Genomic DNA, 13863 nt, shown 5'->3' on the forward strand with positions numbered 1-13863 from the left:
CATTCAGGGAGAGGCAGGCAGTCGCAGCAGCCGGAAGTCCCTATCATGGATGCCTGCGAGGAATATATTTGTCCCATCTGCCTGGAATCCTTCAAAGATCCCGTGACTATAGATTGCGGGCACAATTTCTGCCAAGCCTGCCTCAACATGTACTGGGGGGATTCTGTTCCAGATGTGTCCTGCCCTCAGTGCAGAGCAACGGTTCAGCGTAGGAACTTCAGGCCGAACCGGCAGCTGGCAAGCATTATAGAGACCGTCAGAAAGCTTGAGGAGGAGAAAAGGGCCGCATGGAAGAGGGGAGTGTGTGTGAAGCACCAGGTGCCTTTGAACCTCTTCTGCCAGGATGACGAAGCCCTCATCTGCTTGGTGTGTGACCGATCCAAGGAGCACATGCATCATGCAGTGCTTCCAGCGGAAGATGTTGCCCCAGAGTACCAGGTAGGAAATCACCGCTGCAGGGGCGTGCAGGAAATAACTTGGTTTTCCTTTTGGAGGTTTTTGTGTAAATTCCCACAACTTCCTGTTAGATTTTCTGTTGTTTACAAGGTCCCAGAGGGGTGTGGGAGGGCTGTCACAGCAAACAAAATGAAGAGCCTTCCAGCAGCTCAAAGATGAATGCATTTATTACGGCACACATTTTTGTGGACTGAAATCTAGGGATGGTTGAGGAATGGGAATTCAGCAAATTCCAACAATAATCGACCTGATCCAAACCTCTGAGAATGATCAGAACGCAGTTATCTACTGACTTCTGCGCTTTTCTGAATGTTCCAAACCAGTCCTTAGCTCAAAAATGTATCAAATTACATTTGGAGTGTAATCCTAAGGGTTGGGCCCTTGCGAGATGGAAGCTTCCAGAGGCTTCCATGTATCCAGTGCTCTGCCAGGAGAAACAGCAAAGTTCATTTCTCCCTCTCCACCTTCTGTGTTTGGGGGGGGGGGTTGTGTTTTGTGTTTTGCCTTTTCCCCCCTAGATGGGCCTGAAAGCCCATCTAGAGAGGGTGTGCTGGTGGGGCAAGGCGGGGGGCAGGACTGGGACTGAAGAGGCCATAGGATTCTTCATATTCTGGCCTCTCCTCTCTCTCCTCCCCTCCCTGAAGTCTAGAACGCCCCACTTTTATGACCCTAGAATGCAGGCATCATGGTGCTTTCCTCAGTGGCTGCAAGGGGATGGTGGAGGGGGTGGGGGAAGCAATTGGATACTGGAGTTCCCTTCCCAAGATCGTAATAGTGTCTATGTCCTCAGAGGGGTGGGGCAGAACTCCGAAGAATTGTATGGTCCATGGGACACTCTCTCGGGACCATTGGAGTGCTCTCTCTGAAATGCATATTTTGTACAAAGGAATGTGCACAAGTGGGACCTGCAACAAAATGGTTTGCACTGTGGGGTGTCATTGTTTTGGTTGACTTTCCTGCCATGCCATTCCCCATCCCACTCTTCTGTGTTTACTGCCTCCTCTAACAGTCCACCAGCATTCCGTGCACACTGAGCATGCTCATTGGGTTGTTTGGCGGGGTATCCCCGCTCCCCTTAGGGCAGCCTTCCCAACCTGGTACCCCCCGATGTGTTGGACTACACTTCTGGATGGTGGGAGTTGTCATCCAACACATCTGGAGGGTGCCAGGTTGGGGAAGGCTGCCTTAGGGTTCCTTTCCTCAGATTTTGTTCTACTTCTGCAAACCTTTGGGTTCCCACAAACCTGCTGATACCTCCCTCTTGTTCATGGGTGGTCCCATTTTGGCTACATAAGCACCGGCACTCAGAGAATTGGTATTGCTCTTATCACGTACAGGTGGGACCTGCAACAAAATGTTGCAGCATGGGGAGGTCCTTCTTTTGGGTTCCAGTCTCTCGATTTCATTCCCCACCCCCTGTTTGTCTATCCCCCCTGCCCCAACAATTAGTCAGCATAACAGCCTTCTGTGATGACTAAGAGCACACTGTCCCTATTGCACTGTTGGCAGGTGGGGAGGGGGGAGCTCCTATTAGTGTATTTTTCAAATGGTTTTCCACCCCCCAAGGATATTTTTCAAAGGGACAATTCTCAATTTAGTTGCACTTGTCCCCCACCCACTCCTTCTGATCCATGCTTTTCTGCCCTGGGTTTTCCCAGTGAGTTGTAATAATAAATTATTGAGTTTGGGGAAGAAACCTCATGCACACCTGGCACAATACGGCTAATCTTATTGAAAATGTTGGTATTTATGTGTACAATACAGTTCTTCTCTGTCAGACAAGGCTGGGGTTCTTACGCCTTTTGGAAGTTTTTGTTGCTTATAGTTCTAAGAAACAACTATTGGTTAGTTGTGGTGAAACTTAGATGTGGATTTTCTCTAAATGCTGGAGGACTAGCAAGTGAATGGACAGGTCTCAAGCTATAAGCATTTGGGTACCTATTTTAAATCTTCTATTGACTGGTCCTTGCATAGGGGTAAGGCTGTGTCTAAGATCTCCCCTTCTGCAATTTTATGCTTTTATTACATTGAGAGAGCAATCCTACAGTCCTTGGTTGAGCATCCCATGGACCATAGGATAGTTTGGATTCCCCTTCTGAGGTCATAGGCAGTGCTACAAACTCGGAAGGGGACGTCAGACACTTTACCTCCTTCCCCTGCCCCCTCACAGTCGGCATGGAGAGAACCATGCCAGCTGTCTCTCCAAGGCTGGAAAACTGACCTCGGAGAGGGCAAAAAAGGGACGTTCCAGTGGGTGAAGAGGGGAGGAGACCAAAAAGGCCAGGATACGATGTATCCAGAGCCTCTTCCAGCCTCCTCCCCTCCCCCTCCGAAGTGCCCTCACTAAACAAGCTGAAAAGCCTATCTAGTGAAACAAAAAAGCATAGATCAGAGGACAGGGAGGCAAAGATCACCTCAGCTGTTTCTCCCACCTTGCTGGCTTCAGCCTGCCAGGTAGGGATGTGGCAGGCACCCGTTTTGGTCCACAAATTTGACAGACTGCTGGTGCCCATGCCCGCCGAGCTGTGCCTGCCGAGCTCCCCCCTGCTCACTGGCCCTCTGGGCTGCAGTTGAGTGCCCCCCCCCCCCGTGCTCAATAAGCAGCCCGCAACTTACCCTGGCCTGTTCATCTTTGTGCTGATCACCATTTTTTTAAAAAATGGCAATCGACAGCACTTGCCCATAGAGCTATATGCAAAATAGCTCTGTGAACTAGAGTCTATGGGCAATTCACCGCACTTTTTGCATATAAAAATATTATATGCAAAAAGCTCTGTGAATTGCCCATAGGCTCTAGGTCACAGAGCTATTTTGCGTATAGCTCTATGGGCAAGTGCTGCCGATCGCCATTTAAAAAAAATGGCAATTGGCACAGAGACGAACAGGCCAGGGTAAGTTGCGGGCTGCTCATCGAGCATGGGGGGGGGCACTTGACTGCAGCCCAGAGGGCCAGAGAGCAGGAGAAAAGCTCAGGGGCACCCAGAGAATCCAAACTGGGATGTGTTCTCACATCCCTACTGGCAGAGTGTAGGAATCTCGGAAGCCTCCAAGTTTGGGGCTTCTGAGCACTGAGGGCGCAGTCCATAGGATTGTGCCCTAAAGGTGGTTCCCATGTATGTGCAGCACTGACAAATAAAAATAAAAATAAGGTCAAGTCCAGTTGCTGTTTGGAGCCGCAGTCTGGATTAAAGGTGTTGGACCATCTATGGAAGCAGTACAGACAGCCATCCTCTGTTCTTTTCCGGGGGCAGGGAGTTTTATATGAATGTCAAAATTAGAGAATGTTTGGTGCAGCCCTAAGTATCTATATCCTGTATATAGCATACAGGAATCCTATATCCTGTATATAGGATACAGGAATTCAGAGAATGGTGAATTCATTCTCTAAATGCTGATCCTTAGGTAGCCAAAATGGCACCATCAATGCACAACAGGGAGGTGTCAGCGGGTTCATGAGAACCCCAAGAAATTTGCAGAAATACAAAGGAAGGAAGGAAGGAAGAAACCCTAAGGTGGCAAACACCAAAATGTCCTAGTGAGGACAGACAGTGCTCAGTGAGGATGGAATGTTGTCTGTTGGGAGAAAAAATGGTAAACTGGGAAAAGGGGAATGGAATGGAGTATATTAAGAATATAAGAACATAAGAAGAGCCCTGCTGGATCGGACCAAGGGTCCATCTAGTCCAGCATTCTGTTCACATAGCAGCCAGCCAGCAACCCACAGGAAGCCCACAAGCAGGGAAAGGACATGGGTGGCTGCCTGGAACCCTGCACAAGACCATTCCACGTTGCAACATTTTATTACAGGTATCACTTGTTAGCTAATATAGCTGCATTTTAAACCCATAGCCTGGCTCCATCTCCAGTTAAGCATGACACAAAAGATGCAAGTTATCATTAAAAGTCTTAAGACCAAGAAGAGGTGAAGGTGTGAGTCTCAGAAGAGCTACCTGATTTTCCTAAGGTGAAATGGGGAGGTCAGCAAATGGCGCATTTAACAGAGTAGATACAGTTTTCTATGGAAGCCACTGGCTGATATCAGAAGATGGCCTCCTGCCTCACCAGCACCCTTTTCTGTTTGTACAGGAAAAAATCAGGGCCTACCTGATGTCTCTGAAGATAAAGAGAAACCATCTTGCGAGTCAGAAATTGGCGAAGGACCTCAGAAGTCAGGAATGTTTGGTACGTATTTCTTATTGCTATGCCGCATATGTGTGTTTTACATGGTACAAACCAATGACACTCCTGGAGGCAGCAGAGAGAGAAATCCCCCAGAGGGTGGGCCAACACATCAGGAACACAATCTGAGTCAGTGAGTTAGGGCTGAAGTGTGAAGCTGGCCCAGTAGAGATCCCCAGGAATACAGTCACCGCTCTATAGTTCTTCCTGGTAGCAGGACAAAGTTAGGATCAAGGGGTGGACAAATCTGTCAATTTCAGTTGCTCTCTGTTTCTCATTTCTGGAATGCTGAGTTTGGTTCAACTTTGCGGGGGGGGGGGTTGTTTGTTGTCTAAGTTCAAAGGAATACTTGCATGTATGCATTTTTGTGTCCTTTTCTCTGAATAAATGCATTTCTGTACCCAATTTAGCTATACATATTTTTGCAAGGGATTTTCTTAATATAATAGAGTTCTGAATGCTATTTTCAGTAATATACACATTTTTGTGTGCAGTCTTCACTAGAAGTACACATTTTAATGTTTAAAAATTTGCAAAATTTGGAGAAGTGTGAGTTTCGAAGGATTAGTTTGGAAGTGTGAAATTAGGTAAGTTTGCATTAAAATGTGAACCCAAAGAATTTATCCCCCATCCCTAGAGAAAAGGCAAAAGCTCCAGAAGCTGGTCTTCATCAGGAGTCCCATCAGCAATTGCCTAGGTGCAAATGAAGTCTTCAGTAGCCTAGCCAAGAGAACAGCCAGCCTAGGTTGGCCGCCAAGGTGACTTTGCCGCTCGGTCCTGCTGAAAGCAATCTAGGACTTGGCTCAGACACATCCCCTGACATGAACCTCCTTGGGTGATGAAGGAAACTGCTGAGCACCCTCTGTTTCTACCACACAGCTAACAGAACCTGTGATCTCACTCTGGGAGACGAATTGTATTCATGAAGCCATCACATGGATGGGCCTCCATTTGTACTGCAGACAACACACATTATTTCAGCTGTATGGAGGAGAGCATCCCGGGGGGAGGGGGGAGTGTGTGCCTGAAGCTCCACCATGTGAAGATATTATGCTGCCTGGGTAGATAGCAGAATCCGGCCCCATCATATTTCAACTGGTCACAAGCAAAAGTATTGTCAGACACATATGCATTCCAGTTGATATTCACCCAACATGTTTCTTTCATTCCACTTGTCTTTCCCATTCGCTTAGAATTGCCTGTGCAATTTAAAATCAATTATTTTGACTTTTATGGACTTGAGACTTTCTATGATCCTGCTTTTTAACTTGATTTCTGGAATCACTTTGTTGACCATTTCACCCCAGTTTTGTTTCATCTGCACTAGCTTCCAGTTCATTTCCAACTGCAATTCAAAGTGCTGGTTCTTACCTACAAACCCCAAAAGGTATGGGAGCAGGATGTTTGAAGGACCATCTTCTCGCATACAACTCTGTATGCTGAGTTCTATATTAGAAGGGCCCTACTATGCATCAGAGGCACTATTAGTTGGGTGACAGGGCCTTTTGTGTTGTGGTACCCAGGTTGTAGAACTTCCTCCCCAAAGAGGCTTGGTTGCCCTCCCTTTCTTTGAAGCTCCGAACAAGCTGCTAAAACCCTTTTTGTCGCTGAGCTTTTAATGTGGTTTAATGTTGTGATCATTTGTTTGTTTGCTAGTTGAAACGTTTTATACCTCTTATCTTGTAATTTTATCATTCTTACTGTAATGTATTGGTCATTTTTTATAATGTTGTGGGATCTTTGTGGATGAAGGGTGGTTTATCCATTTCAAAAATAAATAAATAATAGCTTTATCCTGCTCTTAATGTTATTGTATGAAATGGATTTCAGGAACTTGAACTGTTTTATTATGGTTTTTATGTATTTTATGAACTTTTTGTAAGCTCTTTTGAGATCCGTTTATAAAGAAAAATAGTCTATATATAATACAATTATATGTTTTGAAAAAGGTCAAGCATGCTGAACACAGCCAGCATGTGCCCCTTTCAGAAAGATTATATCCAAGGCTGCAATCCTAAACCTTCTTACCTGGGAGTAAACTCCACTGGACTCAATAGGACTCCTGAGTAGACAATGTGTATGTGTGTCTCGCACTGTAAGAGACTTGTGGAAAGGGCCTGCTTTTCAGTACCCACAAGACGTAAATAATTGTTAAATGCTAAATTCATTTGTTGCAGTTAATTGCCCTTGATTGATCCTCATTGGTCCATCCTCATGGTCCACAATTTCTCTGTGTTTTCCTCAGGTAAAATTAGAAGTGGAGAATGAGAGGATCCGTTTGGCTTTTGAGCAAATGCAGAACTTCCTTGATGAAAAGAAGTGCTTCTGGCTGGATCAGCTGAGGTATCTAGAGGAAGAGATCAAGAGAAGGCAGAAACAAAATGTCACCAGACTCTCAGAGGAGATTTCCCATCTCAATACCCAGATCACAGAGATGGAGGGAAAGTGCCAGCAGCCTCCAAATGAATTCCTACAGGTAAGACTTAAGACAAACCCTCCTGATGGGTCTCTGCAGGGAGAATGGAGATGTTGTGAATCCCAAGATAACTCACAAAGAAGACCTAATCCTGGGAAAGACCCTTGGTTCTCCTAGGTTGCTTCTACACTAGGAATCCTTAGAATTGCTCAGGCATTGCTTTCCCACAATTAGAAGCGGAACTGAAACGGCAATTCCAGGCAACATTTCTGCTCCATTATTTGGCAATATTTGTCCCCGTGACCAAGGCTCTTCTGTCATGTTTACTCAGAAGAAAGTCTCCTCCAGCAAAGGTTCCCTGTAATGTTAATTAGAAGCTTCTTGTGGTTTCTGCTTCTCATTGCTTCATGATCAGCAGCAGTGGTGCAGCTTGGTAAATTTAGACCCTGGACTTAGTGGTCTTATGGGGGGGGGGCCTTTAGAAAGCCACGTGAAGCACACAACTAACATTTCTCTCCCCACTCATCACCTATTCTGTGCTTTGACGACTGCTTCTATGTTCCTGGCACATTACAGCAAAAAAATAAAACAAAACAAAAACTGTTTGCCAACCCTGATTTTTTTTAAAAGCAAAGAAATATTCTGAGCATATGCAGTTTCACATTTTAAACTCACTCAGTGGTGGGTGGTGCCAATGGGTCTGACAGAGGGCAGGGCATCTAGAGGTGAAGGGAGGAGGCTGTGCAGAAAGGAAAATGGGAGCTTTTTTATTTTTCAGTGCAAATAGCAGGCACAGGGAGCCCAATTTAGGGCAGGACCACAGTAGGGAGCAAAGGGTTAAAGCCTCCCTATGCCCCACACTCGGGACCAATCTGGACCATCCTTTCACGCCAGCAATTTCCATTGAAAAGTCCATATGTGGTGGGTCTCCTTCAGACTGGAAGAAGTGGAGGAGATGTGTGGGGAGGGCACCATCCTCCACATCCTAAAAGACAAGCCATGGCTGAACTCACTCACATCTTAGCACCATCATGACCAGAGGAATACAATGGAGTTTTCTGTTGCTGCCCTGGCACTCAACACATTTTCTTGGACGTGGGCACCATTTTGCTGTAGAAAATGATAATGCATAAAAAAAAGAGCATCTGTAACCATGAACGTGCCTGGGCAGCTGCCCCCTCAATAGAAAACACTTTGTGTAAAAAAAAATGAGGGGAAGAAAGATGCTGCATGGCCAGCGTTAGCCCTGGTGGGCCCAGCATGCCTATGCCAGCCCAAGTGTTGACCCTGGTCCCACTGTCCATTGGCACCATCACCTGCCACTCTCTGCGTGGTGGTTTCTGCTCATTTCAGGTTGTTCTGGAAGTACAAAATCGCCATTGCACAAGCAGTGGTCATTGGAGGGAGCGCTGGGCTTCAGTGGTGGAGCGCGCATAAGGGAGCTCTGCTGACCTGCCTCCTTCCAGAAATGAGAGTTTCCACATGTTTGGAGGCTTCCCTTAGGAAGCGCTAAATCTCCCTTGTGTAAGTGTGGGTTAAACCTTCTTGCAACAAGAAATCCCCCTCATGTGTTCTGTCTGTATAGCTGCCAAGACCCACTTTTGTTCTCTTTCAGGACATCAAAAGCACTTTGAACAGGTACGAGTCTCTGTTTCACACTCATTTTCTTTTTCACCTCTTCTGGAAGAGCTTTGGTGCTTTTTTCTGCTTTTAAAGATCTTTTTGCCTTTTTTGCTTGTTAAAAATGTTTTTGCAGTTCAGAGTAACAAATATGCAAAGCTAACCTTTAGAGATAGTTTTCTTAAGAAGGACAGCAGGTATGTAAGGTACATTATATCTTTATCGTCTTGACCACAGAACATAATAAATCAAATGTACAATTACAGCAAACCAGATATGCACAGCACAATTAAATACATTCTTGCAGGGTGAAAAATCCACCCTTTGCTGACTTCCTTGGGATCTGGCACCCTTCCAATTCTGGAGAGTGGACAGAGCACTTTTACCCTGGAATTTTATTCACAATTCAGTCTCTTTCCCCAGAGACCAAGCACTTTCCCTTGTGAACAGTGTAGGGATGTTGGAAGAATCCATTTGGGGGTGGAACTTGATGAGCTTTTGTTGGCTCCCCCCCCCCCCCGCCCACCGGGACTTCAATCTGTTTTCTCGTAACTGGCCTGATTTGTTCTGCAGCCTGACTGGCTCAACTCAGTTTTCCATTGTTTTCAATTTGCCCAAATTACAGCTGCAATTTGCACAAATTTTGACCATGATCTGTGCAAATCTCTATTTGCACAAATTGCAGCCTCCCCACCCCCCTCCAAATCCACAAAAAGGCCCAGAGTTTGGGGAAACCCCATGGCTCAGCTCGCGAATGCAAGCTGAGTTGGGCAGGCAGTGAAAATCCACCAAGCCCCCAAACGGCTGGATTTCCAAACTATGGACATCCCTAGAATAGTGTGAACATAGGAAACTGCCTTCTACTTAAATCAGATATTTGGTCCATCTGACCTATATTGTCTTCTGTCTGTCTCTCTATCTATCTATTTCTGGTTCTGGTTCTAGTTCTAGTTCATTTATTTCATTTATTTCATTTCTATACCGCCCAATAGCCGAAGCTCTCTACAACCTGGTGCCCTTCAGATATTTTGGACTACAATTCCCACAGTGCCTGACCAATGGCCAGGCTGGCTGGGCTTATGGGAGCTGTAGTCCAAAATGTCTAGAAGGAACTAGGTTGCTTACCTCTGGCCTACTCCAGCCAGTAGTGGCTTTCCTACATGTTTCCGAGCCCTGATGTATAAGATCTTTTAAAATGGGATGTGGATGTAACCTACATAAGGCTGTAAGAAGAGCTGCTGCTGGGTTATTCCAAGGTTGGGATGGATGAATCTGTCAATTTTGTTTTTCCAGTTTCTCATTTTTTCCAGTCGTAAATTCAATTTGTCCCAAATATTGATTTTTTAAAAATGCATGAAAATGCATACACATTTAGCACTCATTTCTCTTAATGCTACTTTTGTGCATGATTTTTCCTATTTTACCATTTTTTGCAAGCATTTTTCCATATATAATACATTTCTGAACATTATATTCAGTAATATATGCATTTCGTCTGTGCACGTTCCCCAATATCCACATTTTTGTACTTGTTTTTTGGTTGGAGAACTCCATGGCAAAGATCAAGTGGAAAATGTGAAGGATAACTGAGTTTTGGTTTGCATATGGGTTTGAAAATACAAAACCAGGTAAGCTTACACTAATGTATGAAGTGAACAAATTTCTCCCCCATCCTTAGTCCAAGGGACCATTTACTTCAGTATCCCACTTCCAAAAGCTGTTCACCATGCTTCTCTGGAGAACACATGCCTGATATGAAGCCCAACAGCAATACTGCACTGTTTGCATCCCAACCACTGGAGATTCAAAAATGAAAACATTTAACTATCATTGCTCACAGCCATTTATAGACAACGGGCCAATGGTGTCATTCCGTTAGCACAAATAACGTTGCTCTAGCAGAAACTAGGTTCTGAACTATGCACGAGAGAAGAATCCAACTAAAGCTACATTTGTGCAAGTGTGATTGCCCAAGTGGCTGTGCATTATGCTTCTGCAACCAGCTGTGCAACTAGCTGCACATAATCCTTATGCAAATCATTGCGCAACCATTGTGCAACCTATTGCACAACCTGTTGTGCAGCTTGTTATGCAATCTATTGTGCGACCAGTTGGTCAACTCATTGTGTAAACTGTTTCACCTTCCACTTGTGCAACCAGTTGTGCAACTGCTTGTGCAATTGAAAGATTCAGCAGAGCACCTATAGCACTATTTGAGTTTGTGAAATGACACCATTGGAGCTCAAGGCCCAAATCTTCCAGGAAGTTGAGTAATCCCATTCCAAGGCCATCTAATTCAGTAGTCCTCCTCACTACATTTTGCAGCAGAGAATTCCCCAAGTACTCAATATTTTCTTTTCTCTGTCCTGAATACACTGCCAATCATTTTCATTAGCAGACTACTTGTCCTAATATTTAGAAAAAAGGAAGTGCGGGGGGGGGGGTCTCATTCCATTTCCTTCACAACATGGATAATTTTCCAAAGTTCTATCATGTCCCCTCCTTAGAGCCAAGCTACACATGACATGGGAGATCATTTAAGGGTTGAAGAGCAGCCATGGGTAGGGTGTGTGTGGCTTGGTAAGGGCGGCATCACGAAGTGAGGATTGTTAAACCCTTTCTAGGGATGGGCGACCTCCCCCATGCCTGCCTTGCACGCCATGCACTGGACCCCTGCCACTTGCCCAACCCTGAAAGGCATGTGGGGCAAGCCACCGGATGGTCTGCGAGCACCTGGCAAGTAGCACATGGCATCCTGCTTTACCAGGCAACTATTCTGCGCAAAATGGCAAGTAAGCCTTTCACAAAAATCACCATTTTGTGCAAAATGGCAGCCGTAAATAGTGTGATTTACACAGCATTGCAGGCATAAATGGTTGAATTAGACCATTTACACCTGCAATATTGCGTAAATCGCAATTTTGCGTAAAACAGTGGTTTGCGGACAAGTGGACAAAGCTTGCCCAACTTGGTGTGTGCTGAGTCGAGGAAGCTCGGGGGCCCACAAGCTGGCATTCGGGGGGCTGAGCTGCTGACAACTAGCCGAGCTCAAAGCCCAAAATGGAGTCCTCTGACATACCTAACCCTTTCTGCCAATGGCATTTTCATTATCAAAGCTGTTACTGATGCAGACAACACATAGTTAAACTATGGAATCTGCTACCACAAGAAGTAGTGATAGTCACCAATTTGGATGGCTTTAAAAGGAGGTTAGACAAATTCTTGGAGGAGAAGGGCATCAGTAGCTACTAGACCTAATGCTTCTATTATACCTCCAGGTGGTATGCCTATGTACACCAGTTGCTGGCGAACATGGGTGGGAGGGTGCTGTTGCACTCATGTCCTGCTTCTGGGTTCCCGGTCGACAGCTGGTGGGCTGCTGTGTGAACAGGATGCTGGACTAGATGGACCCTTGGTCTGATCCAGGATGGCTCTTCTGATGTTCTTACATTCTTAGATACCCACTATGCAAATAATTAGAGTGCAAGCTATATTAAAAGCAGAGCTCCAGCCTTTAAATTGTTGTTCAGTCGTTCAGTCATGTCCGACTCTTCGTGACCCCATGGACCATAGCACGCCAGGCCTTCCTGTCCTGCGCTCTCTCCCGGCGCGTGCTCAAGTTCATACTCATTGCATTGGTGATGCTATCTAGCCATCTCATCCTCTGCCGTCCCCTTCTCCTTTTGCCTTCAGTCTTTCCCAGCATCAGGGTCTTTTCCAGAGAGTTTTCTCTTCGCATTAGGTGGCCAAAATATTTGAGCTTCAGCTTCAGTATCTGTCCTTCCAATGAGCACTCAGGGTTGATTTCCTTTAGGATGGACTGATTTGACCTCCTTGCAGTCCAGGGGACTCGTAAGAGTCTTCTCCAGCACCACAGTTCGAAAGCATCAATTCTTCGGCGCTCAGCCTTCCTTATAGTCCAGCTCTCACAGCCATACATTACTACTGGGAAAACCATAGCATTGATTAGATGGACCTTTGTCAGCAAGGTGATGTCTCTGCTTCTTACTATGCTGTCTAGGTTTGCCATAGCTTTCCTCCCAAGGAGCAAACGTCTTTTAATTTCATGGCTACAGTCACCGTCTGCGGTGATCTTGGAGCCCAAGAAAATAAAATCTGTCACAGGTTCCATTTCTTCCCCTTCTATATGCCAGGAAGTGATGGGGCCAGATGCCATGATCTTAGTTTTTTGAATGTTGAGTTTCAAACCAGCTTTTGCACTCTCCTCTTTCACCCTCAACAAGAGGCTCTTTAGATCCTCTTCGCTTTCTGCCATTAGGGTGGTATCATCTTTATATCGGAGGTTGTTGATAATTCTCCCGGCAATCTTAATTCCGACCTCTGATTCATCCAACCCGGCATTTCTCATGATGTACTCTGCATATAAGTTAAATAAGCAGGGTGACAATATGCAGCCTTGTCGTACGCCTTTCCCAATTTTGAACCACTCAGTTGTTCCATATTCTCTTGCTTTCTCCATGATCCAGCGAATGTTGGCGATTTGATCTCTAGTTCCTCTGCCTCTTCAAAACCCAGCTTGTACTTCCGGTAGTTCTCGGTTCGCATACTGCTGAAGCCTAGCTTGTAGGATTTTGAGCATCACCTTGCTGGCATGTGAAATGAGAGCAATTGTGCGGTAGTTTGAACACTCTTTGGCGTTGCCCTTCTTTGGAATTGGAATGTAAACTGACCTTTTCCAGTCGTGTGGCCACTGTTGAGTGTTCCAAATTTGTTGGCATATTGAGTGCAGCACTTTAACAGCATCATCTTTTAGGATTTTAAATAGCTCAGCTGGAATACTGTCATCTCTGCTAGCTTTGTTGTTACTAATGTTTCCTAAGGCCCACTTGACTTCACTCTCGAGGATGTCCGGCTCAAGTTCAGTGACCGCACTATCATGGCTATCAGGGACATTCAGATCTTTCCTGTATAGTTCTTCTGTGTATTCTTTCTACCTCTTCTTAATCTTATCTGCTTCTGTTAGGTCCCTGCCTTCTTTGTCCTTTATCATGCCCGTCTTTGCACAAAACGTTCCCTTGAGAGCTCCGATTTTCTTGACGAGATCTCTAGTCTTTCCCATTCTGTTGTTTTCCTCGATTTCTTTGCATTGTTCATTTAAGAAGGCCTTCTTGTCTCTCCTTGCTATTCTCTGGAACTCTGCATTCAGTTGGATATATCTTCCCCTTTCTCCC

The 13863-nt window shown here is 45.4% G+C and overlaps 1 protein-coding gene across 1 annotated transcript in view; it reads left to right on the forward strand.

Annotated features, from left to right (window-relative positions):
- Positions 1–13863, forward strand: part of LOC146355398 (zinc finger protein RFP-like) — a 26137-nt gene continuing 12274 nt past the window's right edge. The window contains exons 1-4 of the mRNA XM_084830567.1: positions 1–438; positions 4543–4638; positions 6881–7111; positions 8667–8689. Of these exons, the coding sequence (XP_084686693.1) occupies positions 46–438; positions 4543–4638; positions 6881–7111; positions 8667–8689 (743 nt within the window). The 5' untranslated portion in view covers positions 1–45. The remainder of the gene's footprint in view (positions 439–4542; positions 4639–6880; positions 7112–8666; positions 8690–13863) is intronic.

The sequence above is a fragment of the Heloderma suspectum genome, chromosome 2, assembly GCF_057233095.1.
Source record: "Heloderma suspectum isolate Gila_16-S chromosome 2, 16-S_ref, whole genome shotgun sequence".
In the NCBI taxonomy this organism is placed as follows: Eukaryota; Metazoa; Chordata; class Lepidosauria; order Squamata; family Helodermatidae; genus Heloderma; species Heloderma suspectum.